Genomic DNA, 26134 nt, shown 5'->3' on the forward strand with positions numbered 1-26134 from the left:
GAAGTCAGGGAGCCAGTCAGCCCGGTCTTGTTCACACAATAGCACAAGACTATCTAAAGTAGAGCCAGGCAGACATGCTCTTATGGCCTAAGAATCTGATTTTTGCATATGAAAATATTCTCTCTCATCCGCCTGCCAATAAGGAGAGAGAGAGAGAGAGAGAGAGAGAGAGAGAGAGAGGGAGGGGGGGGGGGGGGGTGGGGGGTAGGAATCTATTTGTGTATTCGGTGAAGCACTTCCAATTCCTCACTCACTACTCTTATAGTCATTCCCCTATGGAAGAATCGAGAGAACATAGGCAGTAGCACCCAGTTTAAAGCCAAAAATACAGAGGTTTCATAATTCTTAAAACCTACTTGTTGGGAGAGGCTATGTTTACTCGACTTTTGAAAGGATTTTGAAAAGAACAGATTTTATCTAAAGTCATCCCACCAACCAAGGATATTGGAAAAGGTTCTACAAACCTCGGTACATCTTTATTTATATAGTATCCTGATCTGAAAGCGAAGCGGCGAGTCTGTTGGACTTTTCTTTCAAAACACCTTAGTCCCCTTATAATAAGAGGGAGGCCCCAACCTAAATGCCCTATATACAGAAGAGTTCCTTTCTTTTTCAAGTTTAGAGTGGAATTGATTCATATGGACCTTTGTGGCCCTACCAGAACCACAAACATTGGTGGAAGCAAGTATTTCATGCTCGTGATTGATGATTTTAGTAGGATGACTTAGGTTTACTTTCTGAAGGAGTAGTCTGAAGCTATTACTCACTTTATCAAGTTTGTAAATCTTGTTTAAAATGAGAGGGGATGCACTCTGAAGAAGCTCAGATCAGACTTTGGCACAGAATTCACAATGAGGGAGTTTGAAAGTTTCTGTAATGTGAGAGGAATCAAGAAGGAATTCTCAGTTGTGGCCACACCTCAACGGAATGGTGTTGTGGAGAGAGAATAGAACAGTTCAAGAAATGGGGAGAACAATGCTACTTGAGAAGGGTTTGGCCAAGGTTTTGGGCTGAAGCTGTGAATACAGTTGTATACATCATCAACAGGGTGCTCCGTAGGCCTAACTCAACCAAAATTCCATTTGAACTTTGGTATGGAAGACCTGCAACAGTCCACTATTTCAAGGTGTTTGGAAGCAAGTGTTAAATCCTCAATCACATTTAACAGCTTAGGGAAGTTTGATTCAAAGTCTGGTGAAGGTATTTTTCTGGTGTATTTTACCAAAAGCAAGGCCTACAGATGCTACAACATTAGAACCTCCAAGATGTTGAGTCAATACATGTGAAGTTTGATGAAAGTCCCCAACCTGCTGTCACAGATGAAAACAATCCACTTCTAGGGTCTAATGAGGCCAGCTTCTCACACTCAGTACTTGTTTAGCTCAAAGAGAATGCACATCCCACTCTAAAGAAGCATGTATAGCATGAGAATATCATTGGAAACCCTAAAGAGGGTGTTCGAACCTATGTTACATGGACTCGGGTACGTGTGTCGGACACGGGTATGTATCCATGTGTCGAATGTGTCAAATCTCCAAACAGAAGGACACACGGACACTGTTAAATATGCATTTTATTAATTATTTTATTTTCTAGAGTAAAGTAATGTTTTTATCTAATAATATGTTCAATATAGACATTTAACTCATTTTAAAGTAATAATATAATATATTTAAATGATTGGATATGCTTTTTAAGTACATGTCCAATCAAAAATGTCAGACACGTATCCCATACCCATGTCCAAGCAATAGGTGTCTGACACGGGTATTTCATTACTTTTGAAGAGTCCATGTAGGTTCAAACCTGAGCCAAGAAGAAACTCAGTGTACTAGTTCTTGAAGATGATGAAGAATACAGTCACTTTGCCATGCTGTCCTCCATTGAACCAAAAACCTTCAATAAGCGTAATAATGATGAAGATTGGATAGCTCTTATGAAGGAGGAGCTTGATCAAATTCAGAAGAATGACACTTGGATACATGTTCCCAAGCATGATGACAAAAATGTGATTGGCTCTAAGTGGATCTTCATAAACAAGATGAATGAAAAGGGGTCTGTAATCAAGAACAAGGCCAGACTGGTTTGCAAAGGGTATGCTCAACAAGCTAGAATAGATTATGATGAAACCTTTGCTCCAGTGGCCAGAATGGAGCCCATTAGAATGCTTCTGTCCTTTGCCTGTCACAAACAGGTCATGGTTTATCAAATGGATATGAAATATGTCTTTCTAAATGTAATCTCAATGAAGAAGTATACATAGAGCAACCTGAAGGCTTTGAAGACTCAACCAATCCTTCCTATGTGTACAAGCATAGTAAAGTCTTGTATGGTCTCAAATAAGCCCCCACAGCCTGGTACGAGAAGCTTCATAGCTTTCTAATTGAACAATGCTTTCATAGAGGCAAGGTGGACAACATTTTATATGTCAGGTCTTCTCAAAATCACTTCCTTATCCTTCAGATATATGTCGATGATATCATGTTTTGTTACTCCAACTCATCTTTGACCTTTGAATTTGCTAACCTCGTGAAGACAAGGTTTGAAATGTATATGCTTGGACCTCTGAGATACTTTCTAGGTCTTCAAATTCATCAACTGATATCTTCATTTCTCCAGAGAAGTATGACTTGCTCAAGAAGTTCAATATGGCTGAAAGTAAGGTTGTATCCACACCAATGTGCCCTAATACGAAGCTCACACTTGATTGTACCACATAATATGTTCCCCCAACTCTTTACAGGTCTATTATTGGAAATTTGTTGTATCTCACAGCTTCTAGGCCTGGCATTATGTATTTAGTGGGTTTAGTGGCCAGATTTCAAAGTGATCTAGGGGCTTCTCACCTACAAGCTGCTAAAAGGATCCTCAAATATGTCAAAGGGACTCTCTCCTATGCTCTTCATTACCTGCATTCCCCTTCCATGCCTATTACAAACTACTCAGATACTGATTGGGGTGGTTCTCTACCAAATAGGAAGAGTACTTCAGGTTGTTGTTACCTCCTTGGCACCAATGTAGTCTCTTGGCTTAGCAAGAAGCAAGACACAATCTCACTTTCAACCTCTAAAGCTGAGTATATTGCAGCTTCCCAAACTTGTTCCCAATTGTTGTGGATGACTACACTTTCAAACCTTGGTCTCCAGTTTTCAGGCCCTCCAAAGCTCCTCTGTGACATGAAAAATGCCAAGATAGGAATAATACTTGATATTATTAGAAATGCCCAAAAAATATCATATTCGTAAAGCAGAAACATAGATGCACTCCTATGAATGTGGAAAATATACCGAAATAGTCGATTCAAATTGAAATTGTCAAGTTATCCATAATTGTTTAGTCAAAACAAAAATTCATTTTGATCGAACTCTCTAGTTTCGTTTGTTTACTGCAACCAAAGTGCTATAGCTATCGGTAAGAACCATACTCTTCATTGTAGAAGCAAGCATATTGATATCATGTACCACTTTCTCAGAGACAAGGTTCAACAAGGCCTCATTGATATCACTTATCTGCCTACTAAACACAAAATTGCAGATATTATGACCACACCTCTTCTTCCTTAAAGATTTTCAGCCCTTAGAGATCTTCTCTGGGTTGTTCCTTACCCTTTTTGAGCTTACATTGTTGGTCATTCTCACCTTCTGATTTCAATGCCAAAAAGGGGGAGAAAATGACTGAAATAAGGATAGCTTTTATCCTTTTGTTATCTGTTTCTATCTTCTGGTATCTATCTTTACTTGTTGATTTGGCATCAGTTCTTTATCTTTATTACTGCTGTGAGGTTTTGACATTAAAAGGCAAAAGGGGGAGATTGTTGGTCCCATTGTTCACATTTGTTTGCACTTTTAATGTCACATGTAGGCTTCCAGGGCTGCTACTGAGATATTTCACCAATTCTGGTGTGCTCAGGGCATATCTGATACATACAGGGGTAGTATAGTCATTTTACAAACATGAGAGCTCATTTAAAATAAGTTGAGGAAGGTACATTGTGCTGTGGAGTCACTTTACAGGCCAAATCTGCTTAAATTTCTGGTCCAGCATGTGACATTTGGTTACAGAGTCCTTCAGGAGCATTTAAGTCTTTTCACACATGATTTGATGTTTTTACACTTGCTTCGGATACTACATTGCATTTTACAGCTCAGAAATCCAATGCATTTGTATTTACGCAGCTGCAGCAACAGTTTTCTGTATTTTGTGACATGTGCCCACCTCAGGGGTATTTCAGTCATTGTATGTGATGAACACTTGCTTGACATGTGTCCAGTGGTCCTAGAGTGAGAGTGTGTTTACAGTTAAGCAATTCTTAGGCTCCAAGTCTGGATAAGGGTGATGAATGTGCACTACAAGTGAACTGTTGAATTGCTGGTACACTAAAGGACAAAACAGCTGAGTTGGCAAGGGTTTTGTGGTCCTTTCACTGAGGGAATGTCAGAATATTCTCCTCTCCAATGATTGGTTGATTGCATTTCCTTCTTAGGGTAGGATTTGAGCTCAAGGTATATATATAGGCTGTTATAGCGGTGGCCAAAAGTTGACAGCATTTGAGCCACTTTTGAGAACCCTAAACAAGCTGCATTGTATCACACATGGATGCATTCATACCGCTGGGCCACTGGCTCATTGGTACGACCTTATTAACTTTATGAAATGAAAATTTTAACTAAATCACACATGCATGCATTCATATATATATATACAAACACACACACACACACATTTCTCTTTACTACTTCCACCAGTACTCACCCTATAACCGCCTCTCTCTCTCCACAGCTTTCTCACCAAACTACCACCACCATCCTCTCTCATGAGGCCTCTAGTCTTAGCATACAAAGATTGGTGATTTGGGGTAATGGGAACTTCTGAAGAGGAGAGATTACTCTTGTAAAAGGGTCTTTTATAGGTTCCTACCTTTTCCCCTCCCCCCTACTCTCTCTCTCTCGGACATATTGTCTGTTTGGAGTCAAATGAAGATACCGATTTTTGCTACGGACTTTGAATTGGGACTGGAATATGAAGTTCTAATTCAAATCTTAGTGTACAATTTTATTGATGTAAACACTAATAGGCATGGTATTGGGGGCTTATTCGTATACCTCAATTTTACAAATAAAAACCAAAGTGTACATTGTTTTTTAGTTTCAGCAATTTGAAATCCGAAACAAATTCAGCTCCATGCAAACATGCTCATACTCATATATACTATTAAACCTTGATTTTGAATCTTCACACCATTTATTGGGTTTGCTCATGAGGTTGGGGTGATTTATTTAGTTGGGGCGACAAAATTTTAGCACTTGCTATTATGCTTTCCTTTTCTTTTATATGTAAAATTGAGTTTTCGAAATTGTGAAATCAGACTGTTTTGACTGACTTTGTTGTGAATCAATATTTCTTTTTCTTTTCTTTTCTTTTTTTTTTGTTTTACTTTATTTTAGCACATTTGGTGGCTGCATTCTTTTCCTTTGGGTGCTTATGTTGAAATAACAATGTCAGATACAATAGTTTTGATTTGTTTTAAAGTGTAAGCTAGACTATTTTATTTCACTGATTAACTAGGACTTTCCTACATTTGAATTGAAAATCTATCCCCGGATTTTTTTTAAACTAACATAAAATATTTATCTTTGATTGAAGAACAAATTATTTAGGGTTCTATGTAATAGGGGATTTTTTCTCTTCTGTTCTGTTTGGAGTCTCTTTTTCACACTTTTTCCTCTCTATATCAACCTTAAGGTCCTCTAGCTTTCCAGCTGGAATTTAAAATCACATGGCTCCTTATTATTAGTTCAAACTTCTATGATCATCATGTGTGAAACCATCTGAGTTGACTTTTATCGAAATGGTAATACTTACAAACTATTACATTTGCCATTCTTTACTAGTTTTATCATTTCATCACAACATTCTTTGTTGTGAGCCCTGGACCCTTTATTATTGATTTATATTTATTGTATGTGTGATGTGCCCCGAATTTGGTGTCTGGTAGCAACAATCCCGTTTTTTGCTTGCAGGTCGTAGACCCTTAGTACTCTATTGTAGCCCAATATATAGCGTTTGGAGCGGATTAATAGAGAGATACTGAAAATCGTAGAAAAGAGAATGAGAGTGAGAGTAAGAGTGAGAGTTAGGGTTTGGGGACTGAAACATAGTTGTAAAAGGCACCTGAGGCGCAAGGCACCTCCAGGCGCCATTGCATCGCCTTTAGGGACTTAAGGCGCAGGTGTTATATAAGGCACGCGCCTTTTCTACACAGGCGCAAGGCGAAAGGCTCTTTAAAGGCGCGCCTGATTGTTTATTAAGTCTTTCTCCACAATATGCTGGATTTTTAATTGTTTATTTCTTTGTTTATTTCTTATATTGTTATTGTTTTTATTATATTATTATTTTATTAGTTAAAATGTTACAACTTACAACATAAAAAGAAGAAAAAAAGATAACAAAAAAATAAAGCAAAGCAAAGACATAGGCAGGCAGCGAGAGCGACGACTGACGAGGATGACTTGGTCTCGGATCTGCGTTGGATTTGCCAGATCTGCGTTGCCGGTAAGTTCTCCAACTTCTCCTCCTCCTTCTCTTCTTCTTCTCTCCTCCTCCTCTTCTTCTCTCTTCCAGTCTTCCTTCTCTTCTCTTCGTCGGCGACTCAGTTTTTTTTTTTTTTCCTCTATTCTTCTTTTCTTCTTCTTCTTCTTTTCTTCTTTCTTCTTTTCTTCTTCTTTTCTTCTTTCTTCTTTTCTTCTTCTTTTCTTCTCTCGGCCCAGTCGAGTTTGGCACAGTTTTTTTTTATTTTTCTTCTTCTTCTTTTTATTTTTTATTTTTTATTTTTCTTCTTCAGTTTTTTTTTTCCTCTATTCTTCTTCTTTTCTTCTTTTCTTCTTTCTTCTTTCTTCTTTTCTTCTCTCGGCCCAGTCGAGTTTGGCAGAATTTTTTTTATTTTTATTTTTATTTTTTATTAATCTTAAAATAACAGTTGCTATTTATTTTTTATTTTTTATTTTATTATGAACCAAATACATAAAGTTATCCAAATGGATGCATTTACTTTTTACTTTTATATATATATTTGATACAATACCATACATATGCTTAAATTGCTAGATTGATCAAGATTAGAGCTGTAAGTACTTATTTGTCCTAATCTTTGTCCAAGAATTAATTAAACTGGTTTGTTTAGTCTTTGGTTTCTACTATCATGTAGTGTTTCAGTTTTACTACTAATATGCTTTAAATTTCAATAATTAATTTTTCCCTCAAATGTCTCATGACAACACCCATATACGATGGTGCAAATGGTGAAATTTTTTGTATTAGTCAAATTTTTTCGGATCTCATGAAATCATGCAACCAAATTGTATGCCTGTATTTGTTCCATTCTTAGAATGTTATTGGTTTGACTGCTTGAGGAAATGCATTTTTAACATCAAATTGTAACACCAAATTGAAGTCAAATTAACATCAAACTTAACACTGAATAGTCTGAATCCATGTGTTTTTTGCATGAAATAATATTCTGCTTTTTGCCTTTTTAAATTGAAATGTTAATATTTCTTTGAAGCTCTGTATTTTTTAGTTGGCTTTGACATCTTTATGTTGAATATTGAACTTAACTTTTACATCTTTTTATATACTATTGCATCTTTAATACTTTATTAGGTGGGTTTTGTTTTTTTTTTTTTTCCAACGTGCGCTTTGCTTCAGTCGGGCGCGCTCCTCGCCTTGCGCCTCAGGCTTCAGGAGGCATTTGCGCTTTTGTGCGCCTTGAGCCTTTAACAACTATGGACTGAAACTTGTACTCTCCAGATTTTCGCCTAGCGAGTTCTTTTGCCGGATCTACACCGTGTAGGTTTTGCGGAACCACAGTAAATCTTTGTGGTATTTGTTTTGTATGGCGTGTTTGTTTTCCGTTGTTTCTTGGGTTCGCTGTGTTTGTCGTAACAGTTTGTGTTGTCTTTACTCAAAATAGTAACAGCTCTTTCCTCCAACCAGATCAATTGAGTCGTACATCATTGGCATCTACTTTTGAAGGAGCAAAAGTATATAAAATAAGAAATTTGATAAAATTAGTTATATCTATGTATATATTGAGATAAGATTAGGGCCATTGTAGAGTTTTCTTATTTTAAGATTTTATCTGGTAGTTGCGTTTGGTTAGGATTTTATTTCATTGCCAATATAGCTATGTGTAGGCTTTGGTACTTTTGATTTGGACACTATATGATGGTGGTTGAATAATGAGCATGTTGTTTTAGTGATTTTGTTTCTATATTCTCCCTCTCTCCTATCTTTCCTCTCTTGTTCTGCATTTATTTGGTATCACAGCTTTCCCCTACAGCAAGTGGTGTCAACAATATAATGAAGTATGCTTTTAGATGAAGTTAATACTGGCTTTATTGGATTCAACCTCTCTAAGCAGCTAGTTGGCAGTGTCTCTATATATGTGGATCATTTGATTCACGGGTCATGATTTAGGAAGTCGTCCTGTTTTTTTTTTTTTTCTATTTTTTCTTTCGTTTTTGATAATATCAGTAAAAGAATGACTCCCACCCTCCAAAATTTTAGTCTCTTGCTCATTTTATGTTTACTTTGCCTCTTTCAGGGTCCAAGAAAGACGATACTTTTGGCATTGGAGACTGAAAACAGCTCTCTTTCATTGTCAAATACCAAAATTGCCCCAATAAACAATGAGGTATGTTTGAACACTCATTTTGACCTTGTTTGACAACCGCTTTTGCTTCTTTTTTTTTTTTTTTGGTTCTGGAATGTGAAAACGTGTTTAGTACCTTTTGTTGCAGTTAGAATAATATCGTCTTTGTTTCCAAGAGTGTTTCAATTCGTAAAATTGAATCTTTGAATGAAATTATCTCAATCAAGGTAAAAGAGGCGAAAAGCAGGAAACACCAAATAGGGTTGGTATTTTCTTTCTGTAAAAAATACTGTAGCGAAGAAGAATACTCACCAAAAAAAAAAAACCATGTTTCTAGATACTATTGAACACACTCCACAACAAAGATGTTATTTATGTTTCGGATCGAAGTAGAAGCACAAAACATTTTCGGATGCCAAGCAGACCCTTTGTGATTTAAAATTATTTATATAATGTAATTGGAATGATGAAAAAGCCCTTTCCTTCCTTGAGGCTTTTTTAAGTTTATTTAAAGTACTCCGGTTGTAAGTTGGATTTAAGTCTACTGGTGAAATACTTTCTAAATGACGAAATTATGCGAGTTAAAATGACTTAAATAACCTTATTAGTATAATCAAATGACCATTTCATTCAATTTTATTGTGAAATACTTTGAAGTTTTTCAATTGTGTGCATATAGTTCTTCTGCATGGGTCAAGCAATGGCTCAAGCTTAAATTGACGTAATTGGATTTCTTTAGTGTGTCTTCGTACTGTTTGTATGACTGACATTGAAACAAAGACGAGAGAGTGTAATCGAAGGAGTGTCCTTTTTGGACATTATGCTTTTTGATCGATTTTTTTAAAAAAATTATTTTATTTTTTAATAATGATATTTTAGGCATTTCAATTGGTAAATTCAAATAATACTTTACCATTTATCATTTATTGACTTTATTCTCACTTAAAAGCAATTTCCGCCCCCACCCCAGCCCACACCAACACCGAAAATGAGAAACTTCTAAACCTGGCGACTTTTGGTACAAACTCACAAACTACTCGTATCATTTTTAAATTTAAGTGTTTTTTTACGTCTTTGAAAATCAAACTTAGGACGCCTGAATTTTATAACTATAACCATTTTGATATTGTTATATCATGTCGACAACATTATATCATGCAAATATTCTCATTTATATTGGTATGTAGGTGGATTGATTTTTGTCTTGGAGGGTTGAAGTTTTGGTGAAAATTCCTGCATCACATCTAGAAGCAGACGTTTTGGCATGATGGATTGTTGGTTGCATTTTTTTGTATTTTAGTTTTCCACCTTGTTGAAAACTGGGTATATACGGTGGACCTAATTAAATGAATGGTTTATAGCTAGATTGAGAGAATGAAACAACCTTGAATTTAAGTTTTCATACTTGCTAGCTTATGAAAGTGGGAATGAATTTGGATAATGTTTTAAATTCCTTGCATGTGTACGGGGATTTGAAGTGTTTAATTCAGATTGATATATGATATATAATGTTATGACATATACCATCCTACAATATATAATGTTATAGTGCATTATGTTTCTCTTCCATTCCCCATGAGTTCATGATCACAGGTTTGCCCTCATCATACTTATTTTACATTCCCAATGAATTAATGATCACAGGTTTGCCCTTGTCATGCTTATCTTTCATTCCCATGATCGCATGTTTGCTTATGTTGAATAAATTCATTGGTGCTTGGGTGCATCTCTTGTATGAGGTGCACATGCTAAGGTGTGGGGGATTGGTAATGGAAAAGGTAGAAGGATAGGAAAGGAGAGGGAATAGCAATGGAAGTGGTTAAAGAGGATTCTAGCTTACCTGTGCGTGAGAAATAAAGGAAAAGATAAAGAAGAAGATTGGTAATATAATAAATTTTTACTTATTGAAAATGAATCTCAAAAGTAGGACTTCTTTGTCCTAATGAAAATTATATAGATCATCACTGGGGTCACACAACACAGAATTATATGAAATCAAATTTGGTGATGGAGTAGTGGGAAGTGGATCTGCAACACTTATTGACCCTCTAATAAAAGTGTTGCCTTGCACTGAAGATCGGATTTCTTCATTGGTTGATTGTGATGTACTAACATGATAATCTGAGATATGTTTGATGGCTTCATATAGGCCAGTGGATAGGAGGAAGAAATTGATCCCTCTCATAACACTTTCCGATACGCTACCAATACTAAAAGCAATAAACCCTATCCCAAGGTGATGTCGAACAGGGTTTTATGTGCTTGCTGCAGATACCTTGATCATTAAAAAGGACCACACCAAGAATATGGTGCAAGCCACCATCCCGCAGCACCTGAAACCTTGAGAAAGAAAAGACGGTTAGTTTCTAAGATGGAATTGAAAATGTTAAAAGTATCCCGTATTCCCATCTATTTAAAGCATTAGAAGAGACCTGAAGTTTGAGTATGCGTGGTTATATATATATATATATATAACACGAGATGAATTAATAGGAAAACAACCTACAAATAAATATCTATATGAACTCATGAAAGGCCCTTTAGCCCAACCAAAGAGGTAGAGGAAGCTCTTTGGAGTTTAGATTTATTTAGTTTTTGGGCAAAAAAAAAACCAAAAGAATCAGACGGAACCCAAAATAAAAAGGAGAAAGAACTAATTGTTGGTCTTTGGAGAACAAAGTGAATGCCCTCTATTAATGCATATTACCACACCTGACAATTCAAGTATTCACAGTTGAATCTCAAAAAGATCTTTTTGAATCAACTTGATCGTTTTCATTGATAAGTCCACCAAATCAACTCAGTTGGGGAATAAAGTCTATAATTTTATCAATGAGCTCCAAAAATCACAGATAGCAAGTCAAGTTCTAAATATGTGACATTATAAATATAATACTTGCTTGATGTTTTGCGAAATTTACAACCATGCTAATTTTTTTCCCTGTTACTGCTTTAAACAACTCCCATCTATATTAAAGGCCTCACTCTTGAGTATTAATGCAATATTTTAAGTGTAAAAGTTGTGAGTTACGTGGTGCAGAAGGTATTAGTTGATTAAGTTGTGATTAACCCTCGAAATAACCTAGATGATGTTATTAGGTTAACTTGCCCAATTTTTGTGATTAATTAATTTATACATGAATGCGATCAATTAAACATTCACAACCACAAAGATAAATATTGAAATGTAAAACAAGTAAAGTAAGAGATATGACTCCATGATTTTTAGCGAGGAAACCAATTGGAAAACCTCGGGATTTTGTATGCTATCACAAGCACAAACGATCCACTATGTATGAAGCAAAGTACATTGAACTTTGACTCAGACTCACACCCCTTCACTCTACCAAGACCTAATCCGCTGAACGCTCTTGCCTTTCTGACTTCCCGTCCAACAATTCTCAACTTTAAACTTATAGCTCGAACCTCGTAGAAGGATTGCTGGTAGATCAACAGCACTCCACAAGTGCATTGATCCCTTCAAAGTGTTGTTAGAATTTTTTGAATGAAAATTGTTTCATCAATCATCAACAGATGTTTTTGACTAAACATGTGTGATCACTGATTGGTTATGGGATGAAAAGATGCAACTCAAAACCAACAAACATAACATATTCAATGTGAACCATTGCAACCTATTGCAGTGGGTATGTCCAATGATGAATAGACACGTATAAATGGTTGTGTTCAGTGATGAAGAGACATATATAAATGGGTGTGTCCAATCATGAAGAGACATATAAATGGTTGTGTCCAATGATAAAGAGACACACCCAATCCGAAAAGACACTTTTATTTCTATAAATACCCCCTTGGGCTGTGATGTATATTTTTATTCATCAATAATAAAATACCACTCGCAATAGAACGAATCTTTATAGGATATGGCTATGTTGAGGGTGTCGAACCTCAATGACTGTGGTGGTTTATTGAGTCTTCAATTAATCACTATTTTAATTTAGAAAGAGAATTTGATTTGTTGTATTGTGATGTAATTCAATAACATAAAAGAAAATAAACAGAATAAAAGGATTGAGATTAAGAGAAGAAATACTTAGGAATTGACTTCACCACGAACCTCATACTATGGTTAACTGTTCAACCTTGATGTTTTCAATAATTATGTATCATATGAAATTAAACTCAATAACATTCGTTTAATTCAGATTTAAAGAAAAATGTTCCATGAATTTCAGTTAATAATAACCTATTTTCGGTTGGTACGAATTATCTACCTACCTACTTCTAACTAATTTTGCCGTATAACTCATCTTTTCTAAGCATAAACTATGAAAATATTCATTCATGAAAAACGTTTAAACACTATTGCATAATCTCCATTCTTATGTCTGATAGGCCTCCACCAAATACCGTCCAATAAGAATGGATTGAGCATAATTTAAGAACAATTAAATCTAAGTCAAAGTATCAATCATTTAAAAACTATTTAATAATTAAAATCCAATTGAATTAAGTCAATTGCCCATAATCATGCAATCAAAATACATAATATATTAAATTCCCAAAGTACAGAACAATCAAACCATAACATTCGGATTTGGGCTACATGAATGCCCTAAGAGAGGAATTAGCTACTCATGACGATGCATGTAATGACTCGGTCATTTTCCTTCCTTTCCTTTTTCCTTAAATTTTACGGATAAATTTTTTCCGTTTAATTTTCTTTTCTGAGCTCTGTTTCTCGTCACTTGGTGTCGTCTCGAGTGCTTGGAAATGTTTTCCGAGACTCTTTCATTTGAATTGATAACTTCCTTTAAGGACCGAGTCATTTCCACATTTTCACTTTTTGGACACTATTCACTTTTCGTCTTTTTCCCTGTTTGTCACTTTTTAGCACAACCTCACTTTTCATACTCAGAGTTGGTTTTTGACTTCACATACCTTCATCCTAAGTGGTTTTCACGAATACGTGTCTTTACTTTTGTAGAAAAGTATTTTGGTTGCTTCCGGTGTCCATAGGGGCATGGATGCATAGTTTTTCAAAATCATTTTCTTTTCTTAGGGTATTTTTCATAAATATCTTTTTAAAATATTTTATTTCAGGGGTTTTTAAGAAAATATTTTTTGAAGATATTTTCATTTTTGGTCATTAGTGTAGTTAACCCTTTTTGAATGGGCTATTGTGCAATTAACGAAAGTTATTGCAAAATACCTTATTTCGAGTCTGGATCCTTGTACGAGATTCATTTTCACTTTTCGTTGAGACGTATACTCTTAGAATTTCCTCTTAGTCGTTTTCCCCAGTTTTAGGGATTTCTGACCTCGGTTACCGTCGAACTTATTCGGAGCATATCTCTCTACTTGGGACTCGGTTTTTGATGTCGTTTCTTCCCTTATTCATATTTTCTCATTTTAGTTCGCTTTTCGTTCACGGAGTTTTGCTGTTTGAGCTCGTCTGCTCAAATTCTACTTTTTTCGGATCCGGCGGGGCCCGTTCAGGGCACTTTTAGGGTTTTGCTATAAATAGAATGTCTTAAAGTGAAAAATCACTTTTTCACCATCTTCCTCCCCTCTTTGGCCGGTAGCCATGGCAGCCCCTTGGGTTTCCACCTTTTCTCCTTCTTCTCCACTTGCATTCTTTTGTTATTTCTCTTCCGCCTTAACGCTTATCGTAGGCCTCGTCGTGCTCTACTTTTCCCCCTTATTAGAATCCATTTTCGACCATTTTTGAGTTCGGGTTTCGAGTTTGGGTTTGGATTTTCATGGTACCTCAAAGGTTAAAGTTGTTCCTCTCATTGTCCCCGACATAACCTAGGAGTATCGTCGAATTTGGAGCACTTTTCTTTCGGTGGAATTTCATCTCAAATTGAGGTAGGGGATGTTATAGGTTTATATTCTTGATGTATTGCATGCTATTGATGCTTATACAACTTATTTACATGTTTTGATATCAAATCTAGAAACTTTATTATTTATTTTTCTTGTATGAGATTTGATTTTCTCGGTTGATTATAACTTGGTTTAAACATGTGGTATGATATTAAATTACACCTTGATATGATCATTGATATATATTAAATTGAGAACATTTGGACAAGTATTAAAGTTTTTATTTAATATTTTTCTTGAATGAAAATTTAATTCATGTGGCCGTATCTAGCTTGAAATCAATATGTGATATCATATTATATTAGGCCCTAGCATACTCTTCAACATATGTGAATATAAGAGTAATCAGAGATGTTTTAAAATCTAGAGATAATTAATTAATTTGATTAATTAATTTTTTTTCCAAGTGCACTATTCACTTCATTGGAATTTTGACTTGATATTGTTAATGTGCACCCATATACTTTCACATATATTAAATCAAAAATATTTGATTAGGTTTTGAAACCTTTCATTTATTATTTTTCTTGTATGAAGGTTTAATTATCATGGTTGTATCTTGTATGAAAATCACTTGTATTTGCCTATTAAATCAAGTATTGGCATGTTTTATAACATACTTTAATTTGAGAGTATTTGGATGAGTTTTAAAATCTAGAGATTTTAATTAAAAAAATTAGTTAAAACCTATTCAATGGTTCCATGAGCTTGATTAAGTTTCTAACTTGGTATTTATGATTTCCTTGACAAGTTCCTTCACATGTATCAAATTGAGAGTAATCGGATAAGTTTTGAGACTTACATTTATTTATTTCCTTTATGTGGAATTTAATTCACATGGTTGTGTCTTGTGTGAAATGAATTTGTAACTTGATATTGAACTTATCCTTGACATGATCCTTTACATATCTTGTTCGTAGAATATTGGACTTACCTTGTAATCTTGATAATTTAATCCTTTAAGTAGATTAAATTCCCTTTTATGCTTCCATCGAGTTAATCATGCTTGATATTGAACTCTTGTCAAACTTATGAACCAGACTTGTATTTCATGGACTTTTATCTTTTTATCAAGCATCATGACCCCTTGTATCTTGGTTTCGTTAATGTACTTAATTAACTTGCACAATTGTCTTGGAATAATTTAATTATCCATGTATTGCTTAGTAAATAATTAAATCATTAATCTTATACTTGTGGTATATTTACATAAATGGATTTCTTGTATTCCAAATCCTAGTTTGTAGTCCATGTTATCTACATACTATGACTTCTTGACATTTCACATGCCATTATAGTTGAGGACTTAGGGCATGACTTGTGTGTTCCAAAATCTTGGTTGTGTGTGGAATCTAGTTTAATGCATTATTTGTATCTTGATACACTCTTGGTTTGCAGAACTTGTTAATTTTGGAACTCAGTGATATCAATCAAGAATTGACATGGCTAGGACTTGGTTCTAGTACGGGAGATAGAGAGCTCCCTATATTATAATGCGCACTAAGGGAAGGTACCCATGGGTTAGTATCCCAAAGTAATCCCAAGAGTACGGTTTTATCCGGGCGATATCCGAGTATCCACATTGTTTGATTTCATCCTTAAGTTTCAAGTGTCCATTCTTTGAAGACTTAAGAATCTTTTCGTGTCATTTATTTCATCCTTAACTTTTAAGTGTCCATTCCTTGAAGACTTAAGACCTTTTTTGTATCATTGATTTCATCCTTAAGTTTTAAGTGTCCATTCCTTGAAGACTTAAGAACCTCTTATGTTATATGAAATGTTCCAATCTTGTTAATTGCATAGATATTATGCATTATCCTTGATTTCATATATTATTCTTGTCTTGTTAATTGGAATGTTCCAATCATATTAATTACATTGATAATGTAATTCTTGTTAATTTATATCTGAGTATTCTTCTTGTTGTGTTAATTGGAATGTTCCAATCATGTTAATTGCATTGATAATGTGATCCTTGTATTTAAGCATCTTTCTTGTCATGTTGTATGGATTATTCTACCTTGCTTCATTGGATTGATAATGCGATTCATGTTGATCTTTATTCAAGTATCCTTCTCATCGTGTTGTATGGATTATTCCAACCTTGTTCAATTACATTGATAATGTGACTCATGTTAAATTGTAAACTTGTCGTGTTCTTTGGATTATTCTAACCTTGATTCATTTCATATATGTATATATCATGATTCATGTTGATTCATGCTCTAAGGTAGCTTAGGATGCTCCCTGAGTCTCATTTTGACATAGACATTAGGTGGCATGAGCCCCTTTGACTTGTTTCACATTAAGGTGATAATATTGTAAAATGCTAGGTCTATGCATGCTCATTTTCTACGAGTAACTTTATGTTACTCACCCCAAAGTTACCGGGGTCATTTTTCAAGTACATGATTTAAGATTTGGGGATTTGCAATTGCCTTGGGTGATATGTAGAATTGAAGTTCTTTTAAATGTATTCTTGTTCACATGTAAGTGTTAGCATGTTTAAGTTTTGCTTATAGCGTTGTAATACTTAGTTAGGTTCAATTTTGTTTTTGCCTTGTGATATGTAAAGTGTACTTAGATACACTATTTGGAACCTATTTGATGTGTATGACATGTGGCCAAAGGCCAAGCATGTTTATATTTACATTTGTACTCATTGGGTGCCATATTTTGTTTAAAAATATATTTTTATCAACTTTGGAGGTTTGACATGTAAAATCTTGTAAATGAAATGTAATGAGGCCGTAGGCCATTGTAATGTGTCTAAAATACCATATTACACTTGCATGCATGTTCACATCATCACATAATACAGTATAATGTAAATTGATCATGCAATGGGGGATGCAAATGAGATTTAAGAACTTTTTTCAGCCTTGGTGCATAATAGGCCCGATTTTCACATTTTCGACTTGTTTCGGTCGACCGGTGGCTTATTTCGGCCGACCAATTCTTTGTTCAATTCAATTGCATAGAAAAACACACATTCCAATAGCCAAAATCACTGTTTGGGTTCATTTCGATCGACTGATGCCTTATTTCAGCCTACCGAAGTGACCTTCCCTAAAAAATCAGCTTTTGGGTGATTCTCTGTTCATTCCGGTCGACCTAAATAGCTCACACACATCAGTCTTTCAGATTTTGTTTCAACACTATTGTTCCGACTTCAAATAGTCATAACTCCTTCATTTCTAATCCAAATGGGGTGGTTCTTGAGCCTAAATTTAAGGATTTTGAGTCAGCTTTCCAATGGTACCAATGCCATTCTCAGATTCAAATCACAATGGGAGTTACTCATATTTTAGTGAGACAATGTCAAATTTTGCTTGAACTGAGAATGGGAGTCTTGTGGGATTCTTAGCCAAAGTTCTTAGAACCTCTTGGAATGTTATGAAATTATTAGTTTAGGTTGTGTGGACCTCATTGGACTTGCTTGGAGTCAAATCTCCCTTCTCATTTATGAATTGACCATTTTGCCCCTTAGTTAATGGATTTTGCCCGTTTTGACCTTTGTTTCTGCTTTCGTTCTCCTTGAGTTTCATGACTTTATAGAAAGTCACTTGGGTGTCTTCAGGATGATTGATATCTTGATAGACCTTATTTCTGGTTTCATTTTCGCATTTCGGACCTGTTATCGGGTTAACTTTCGGTTCATCACTGACGCACCAGGTTGAAAAACCAGGGCCGTCATAACGCAAGGTATCATCTATGTTGTTGTGGTCTTCATCGCCATGGACTGCCAAAACTCCTTTTTGAATCGTCTTCTTCAAAACCCTAAAAGCCTCCGTGAGAGAGAAATATGAGAGAGACTTTTTGGATTATCCCTTAATGTGTCTTCTCCTCTTCTTTTATAGTGGAGAACAAGTCTCAATCCCCTTTGGATTGGTTTTATAACTTTTGGTAACAATTGAGCCCATAAGGAAATAAAGAGGAGTCAAAATATATAATTTTCGTATGTTTTTTTAACCTCCAGGATGTCAGAGCTCAAGCTTTGGAGTCAGGGCTTGAGCTTAACCTATCGGCAACTTATTCTGACATTGTAACGCGATTTTGACACATTTAGGGTACGAATCTCGATATGGCTATTATAGACAAAAACATCGGGCTTCGAGTCTTCTTTCCAAAGCATCTGAGTTGCTCAATTTGAAGTTTCGAGTCAAAAGTCATGCCCAAAATACTAAAGCAGACCCAGAGTTTTCAGTAATGCTTGAACCTTGAGTGGTTGTGCTCGAGCTTTTTAAGTTAGGCTCGTGCTTTGAAGCTTAGTCTCGAGCTCTAGGAGCAAAATTTGTCCAAAACGTCTTTTTATTAATGGTGCTCGATCCTCTCTTCATGGTGCTCGATCCCAAAGTGTTGGGCTCGAGCTCTGGGTCTGTGGGCTCGAGCTCTAGGTGTTAGTACTCGATCCCTAAGGCTTGGTACGAGGTCTTGGGAGCTTTTCAATTCCGAAGCATCATGTGTTTGAGCTCTTAGGCAAAGGCTCGAGCATCCTGTGGTTGGGCTCAAGGTCTGGAGTTCAATGCTCGATTTTTCTTGCCTTGGTGGAATTTCTTGTTTTTATCTGTTATGCTCGAGCCATAGAACTGAGGCTCAAGCTTCTAAACTTGAACTCTTCCATAATTCACTATTTTGACTCTCAATTGCTTCGGATGATCGACAACGACACGGTAAACTTCATTATCATTCTTTTCATAATAAAAGTCCGATTTTAATTGCTTCTTTGGGAAAACACCTAAAACACATGAAATAAATATAAATCAGTATAAAACAAGATAGATGTATCACTTTAGATCTTAACATACGTATATTAAGGGGCTCGAATATGCAATATTCAGCGCTCATCAGGCTGCCATTTGTAGTTTGTTGAATTCATTTTCTTCTCTCTCCCTCTTTAGACTTGATCCCAACCCAAGTTGGTTCAAATAATAGGTCAAGTGGTCCGAGTCACTTAGACCCTAATCCAATTTCATCGAGCCATATTAAGATTGGTCTGAACCATTTGGTTCGGATTGCACCCAATTCAGCATTTATATAGTAGAGATGCATTTTTGAATCTTAGAGAGTATTACACAAGAAGATGTTCGCCGTATCCACAAGTTTGTAGTGCTGTTACTGGTGGATATAGACCGTTGTATCCTGGGAGACAAGTGCCACAAAGTCCGTCAGTACAATGTGGGGCTTAAATTGTCTTAAAGACATAGTATTCAGTACTAGTCTCCGTCCATGTTCTTTATTTATTATTATTATTATTTTATTACTTTAATTTGCATGTTTAATTAAATATCGAGTTGAATATTTAATTAATTATTTTAAACATATTATTAATTATCTCATTGCCTAAGTCACAGGATTCGTTCAATTGGGTGACAAATCAGCGCTCTGTACGCATATTTGCGAATTGGGAGCAAAAAGGGCATAAATTCGCAAACTCGGTTTTGAGAATTCGCGAAATCATTTTCAAAATTCGCTAATCCATACAAAATCACAGAATTCGCATACCTTTTTCTTCATAGAGATGACCATCGATCTATAGTTCCCTCAATTATCATGTAAGAAAAAGAGCAAGGTAGCATTCTCTTTGCATATGGAGTTTAAGGTTTCCATTGCAGAGTGATAGCCTCAGAAAAGGAGTTACAGCGGTTGTGGATCTTGTTGTTGAAGATGGAGTTTAAGGATTTTGTATCAAATTGGTTGTCGAAGGAAAGGTGTTAGCAGTGGGATGTTCTCAGATGAGGCTCGACCCTTTCTTTGGCCATTTAAGGTGGCTTCAGACAGTTGAAAAGGGTGTAACTTCTTGAGGCATGGGATTTTAGGGTTTTCTATAATTGTTAAGTAGGAAATTAATCCAATGGTTGTGATTAAACTATGACTTGGGCTATTGGGCTCTTTAGTTAATAAGATGAACTTCTAAACATTAAATTATTAATTAGGCCAATAGTATAATAAGTAGCATGGGCTTAATTTGCAGCCCTTAATATACTTATATTTCAAATAAAATAATTATATAAATATAAAATATATAATATACCGGCGCTCTCAAGACACTCCCGCTCTTAACTAATTTTATATTTTGTCGCTTTCGCGCTCTCGCTCCCGCTCCCGCATTATGTAACTTAGCTCATAGCATATTAGTATAAGGTTAGTTATATTGTAAATGTCATTTGAAGCATATATTTTTCAACAATCTTAAGACAATTTATTCCTTCTGTAAATTTTATTATATGCTTCTATTTAAAATATAAACAAGTAAAGATTGAACTAAAAATTGAGATATAATAAAATAATGTTATACATATTATTATATGATAATATGCTAAATAATGATGTGTTTAATATTATGTGAAATTGAAGCATGTTATATAAGTAATTTATTGAATTATTTATATAATTCAATATTGGTTAAATTATTTTAATTTTGTAATATTATATTATGTAGTATATTATATTATCTTAAATTTGAGCCAATTAGAAGTGGAAAAAGGTATTTTATTACTTTTATCAATGATTGCACAAAATGATGTTATGTATATTTGTTACGAAACAAAGATAAAGCCTTAAAAATGTTTAAACATTACAAACATGAGGTTGAGAATCAACTTGGCAAAAAGATCAAGGTGTCAAGAAATGATAGAGGTGGTGAATACAAAACATAATGTGCTGATATTTGTTCAGAACATGGTATCATTCATCAAATTACTGCTCCTTATACACCTCAACAGAACGGTGTTACTAAACGTAAAACCGTACTTTATAAGAAATGATGAATGCTATGTTGATAAGTTCTGGTTTAACTTAAAATTCGTTGGGGGAAAACTTTAATTTCTGTAAATTATTTTCTCAATAAAATATGTTAAAAGAAAACTAATGTGACACCATATGAATTATGGAAAGATTGAAAACCTTTCTATAAATTCTTAAAAGTGTGGGGGTGTACTAAGGTTGCAGTTCCTATTCCTAAGAAAGTTAAAGTGGGACTTTAAATGTTGCAACCTTGTGGGTAAGTGTGTCGTGGGCAAGTGCAAGAGGCATTGACAAGCTGTCATGCTGGGAGAGCTACAGATGCACAATTCCACATAGCCTAGGTAAGGGAAAGGTGCATGAAGTGCTTTTATGTGGTGGTGTTCTCTCCAAGGCCTTTTGGGATAAAATTTAAGAACAAAATCGTGCGGGTTTAAGCCTAAAGCGGACAAAATCTGTAACGACCAAAATTCGGGGGATCCAGACCATTAACCGGATCCTAAACCAACCCTAGGACACCCAAGGGTAAAATGGTCATTTCACCCTAACTACGCATTATGAGTCATGTCGAGGTCATATTAGTCATTTCTAGCCACTTTAGATCATGTGAGTATCTTAAAGTTTAGTTTCATTTCGGGGTCCCCCGAGGACACACAGGGGTACTATAGTCATTTCATGCCAATATAGGGCTTTTATAGTCCATAAGGGTATAATGGTCACTTCACATAGTCAAACAATGATTTACAACTCAAAAGGGTAAAATAGTCCTTTCATGGCCAAAAAATGATTTAAAACCCCATAAGGGCAAAATAGTCATTTCAGGTTAAAAATGTGGGACGAGACCGATACCATTGGAAAGAGGGCTCAAAACATACAATTTCGGCTCAGGAACAACTCGATTCAGGTTTGAAACGAACGTGCAATGTTTATTTGAGATTCAGTTTGCAACGAAAATAAAATAAATAATAAAATAAAAATATATATATTGCCAAAGCAATGCGCTACGTCCGGACGTAAGGAGCTACGTCTGGTCGTAGAAACACCAACTTTCTGTGCTACAATAATAATGGCACGAAAAACCCAAACAGAACATCTACGTCTGGACGTAGAAAGCTACGTCCGGTTGTAGCAACCCAGAAAGTGTCATTTGGCCACTTTTGAGACAACTCTTTTCATAACTTATCTAATCAAATTACAATTGTAATTGTCTAAAACCCAACCATCCAACAACAATAAAATGGTGCATGCCAATACATATATATATATTATGTGAAAATGCATTTTAGGATACAAAATAATAAATGTATCTCATTTCCATATAATTATATATACATAGCCAGGACATGTCAAACAGCCCAAAAGATTAACATTACTAGTTTATGACCGTTAAGGTCTTTATTACAATGCCTTGTACAAAAATGAACGAACTATCGTCGCTTTACAAATAAATTACACCAACTAGGCATTAATTACAAATTATCACAGAATGTATCCGTCAATCCTAACTATACTTGTGAGTGATAGTATAAATTGTTACCACTTAAAAGTACCACGTGCAATAGTACAAATCAATGTAGACTAAAGCTATAGTAAGGGGTTGTTGAACTACAAGGATTGCTAGTTTATGATAACCAAAATTGTAAAATTACTTTTTAGTTTGATAATAGTTTGATTGGTTTGTCACTTAAACTATGAATTGAAATTGCATAAAAATAGTAAATAAAATGAATTCAAATTGATTAAACTTATAGAAAGAAGGCTGGGGAATTGACTTCACCAAAATCTCATAAACATGCTAACTTGCACTCAATTTGGGGATCAATAACTATGTATATAAAATGATGTGTAGAAGTATAAAACACCACAACATCTTTCAGAAAATCATACATTTCAGGACTAAGCATAACCCATCTTTGGTTGGAATGATTCATCCACCTAAACTAGGTTGTGGTATGAACCATCTTCCCTATGTATGGCCTATCAAGGTCCTTCAATTGTATGTTGAAGCACATGAAATTCAATTATCTATCATAAATTATCTGTAGTTTGTATGGACCATCTACCTAACTAAATTAATCTAAAGGTGTAGTATGGTGCATCTTCCTTAAGTATAATTTATACAAATTCTCAATTAACATGCCGATATAACCATTTCATAAATTCATTCTTATTGTCACTATAGGAAATCAAGTGCATAATTATGCCAATATGATTTCTAAGACAAGATAAACATATCAACATAATTATATATTCAAATGAAGATCACATACATTAATTCAATGTAAACAACTTCTAATTTATGAAACCAAATATATACAAGACGAATTCCCAAATTGAAATAGCAATTACAACATATTTACTTGATCTAGGTTACATCAACTCCCTATGAAGGGAGATAGTTCCTCATGGACATGGTAGCAGCTTCAAGGATTGAAGAAGAAGAAGATTTCCCCTCCAGCCCCATTGTTGCAAAACTCAACATAAAACCCTAAGGAAAATCCCCTCTCTCTCAATATATTTCTAGAATAAAATTAATTAATAAAAATTCAAGCCTTTGCCCCCTCTTAATCCCAAAATGGGTTGCCAAACAACCCAGCCCGTTGAAATTTAAATTCCCTCTTAAAAGGGAACAAACTTTGACTTATTAAAAATGGGGACCCGTAGGCTGGCGTCCTGACGCGAGGTAACTGCATGGCTTCTTTCTTCTTTTTTGCAATGCTGAATGTGTCCATTGAATATTTGGGCCATCTCTTCTTGAAAATCACTTGATATTTAGGCCCAATATGACTTGTTCTTCAAAAACCCTTAAAACCTTATTTTTATTTCTTTTTAGTAAATAAACCTGCAAAAACACAAAAACACAAAAATGAAGATAATCTATATAAAAAGATCAAATAATGGACTTAACTAATGCAATTAAGGGCACTTGAATATGCAATACTCGGCACTTATCACACTCTCAAACTTACATTTTGCTAGTCCCTTAGCAAAAATAAAATGAAACACACAAAGAACTATCCACATTTCTCCTCTTTCATAGGAGTGACAATTGTATTTAACATATGCAACAAGCCTTTTAAACTCCTAGGTATCCCTACAGGACGAGTGAAATCTCGTGAGAGTTTACTAGAAATGATACCCACAAACATTAGCAACAAAGCTCATTCTAGTATAAAATGAAACATATGACTTTGGGGAAAAACTTTATCATGAAGACTACAACAAGTATGCACACAATGACATCTCAAAACAATATTCAATTCACAGCATTCATGCATCAACAAATTAGTCCACATTTATGATCCTCAACATCTCATTTATAATAGAATTTCATCTCAAGTTCCTTAGAAGTGAACCGAAATTTCTTTTTCTTTTAAAATGCATTTTTAACCCTTTTATGGCTCATTCAATGTCTTCCACATCTTTAATTTATCTTTTGAAATCATAATCCAAGGCGTGAATTTATTTGAACACATTTTGTGTTGTTTTTTTATTATTATTATTTATTATTATGCTTAACCATTGTTTAAGTTCCTTAAGCTCTCTAATTACCCCATGTAACAAGCGTTGAACCAACGACTCCCAAACCAGATAATCTTAGGGCGTTAAGTGTAAAAACACTCCTAAGGGCGTAATGACTCGGAATGGTTAGGTTATAAAGTCAAACTAATCATACATCTTACACTCTTTCTTTGTCTTCCTTTTTAATCAGTTGACATGTTAAAGGGAATGCAATTTTATTCATTTTTTCATTATTATTATTATTATTTTTCAATGCCAAGGACCATTTCATTTATCCGACTTACTAATTCAGGGAGCTAATTAACTAAAACCACAAATAAGGGAATGCAATTTTCTGTGTGCTCAATGTGCATTATGAAGTTACTTAGAGATGAAAGACTCCAAAATAAAATATTTAAATCATGCAATGGACCTTTTTCATTTGAACAATCATGGTAGCAACTCTCAATCATTCCTTGATATCCTATATAAGCATACAAGTTGTATTAATCACATAAACCCTTCCCCAAACTTAGTTCCAATAACACCAAAAATCATTTGCCTAAACATACAATTTTTTTTTAATTTTTTTTTTTTTTTTTGAAATACAACTTAACCACATCCGACAATGACTATATGCATATGAATAGCTAACTCTCAACACCCCCAAACTTACATGATACACTGTCCTCAATGTATGAAAACAAGTATATAAAAATTAAATATGTATAGAAGTGTAAAAAGAGATAAACTACAGAATGCGAAACAGTAACTCCATTGTAACCAGTCACATTGAAAATGCCAAAGTTCTTCCCCCCTAAACTTGTACCTGATAATCTGTCCACAAAAACTGTAATGACCCGGTCATTTTCCTTCCTTTCCTTTTTCTGAAATTTTACGGATATTTTTTTTTTCTTTGTCTTTCTTTTCTGAGTTCAGTTTCTTGTCTCATAGTGTCGTCTCGAGTGCTCAGAAATAGTTTCTGAGACTCTTTCGTTTGGATTGATAACTTCATTGTTAGAACTGCGTCATTTCCACACTTTCGTTTTTTAACACTATTCACATTTCGTCTTTTTCCCCGTTGTCACTTTTTTGGCACAACCGCACTTTTTGTGTTCAGAGTTAATTTTTGACTTCACGTACCTTCATTCTATGCGGTTTCCTTGAAGTACGTATCTTTACTTTTATAGAAAAGTACTCTGGTTACTCTCGGTGTCCATAAGGGCATGGATGCAAAGTTTTCTCAGAAACTTTCTTCTTTTTCGGGGTGTTTTTCATAAATATCTTTTGAAGATATTTTATTTCAGGGGCTTCTAAGAAAGTATTTTTTGGAAGATATTTTTATTCTGGCCCAATTTTGCAATTACCTTTTCTTGGAAGGGCCATTAT

General features: G+C 34.8%; 1 protein-coding gene across 2 annotated transcripts in view; it reads left to right on the top strand.

The window, feature by feature from the left end:
* Positions 1 to 26134, top strand: part of LOC132269333 (uncharacterized) — a 44657-nt gene that overhangs the window by 11206 nt on the left and 7317 nt on the right. Inside the window, exons 7-8 of one of the 2 annotated variants that reach the window (XM_059770487.1) lie at positions 8603 to 8692; positions 9838 to 10169. In XM_059770487.1, coding sequence (XP_059626470.1) covers positions 8603 to 8692; positions 9838 to 9846 — 99 coding nt within the window. In that variant the 3' untranslated portion in view covers positions 9847 to 10169. Of the gene's footprint in view, positions 1 to 8602; positions 8693 to 9837; positions 10170 to 26134 lie in introns of those variants that run through there. The other variant, XM_059770486.1, reaches the window with a different exon arrangement.

Source organism: Cornus florida, unplaced genomic scaffold (assembly GCF_030987335.1).
Source record: "Cornus florida cultivar Cherokee Brave unplaced genomic scaffold, ASM3098733v1 CherokeeBrave_3.0.0_Hap2_Chr08, whole genome shotgun sequence".
NCBI classification, from domain to species: Eukaryota; Viridiplantae; Streptophyta; class Magnoliopsida; order Cornales; family Cornaceae; genus Cornus; species Cornus florida.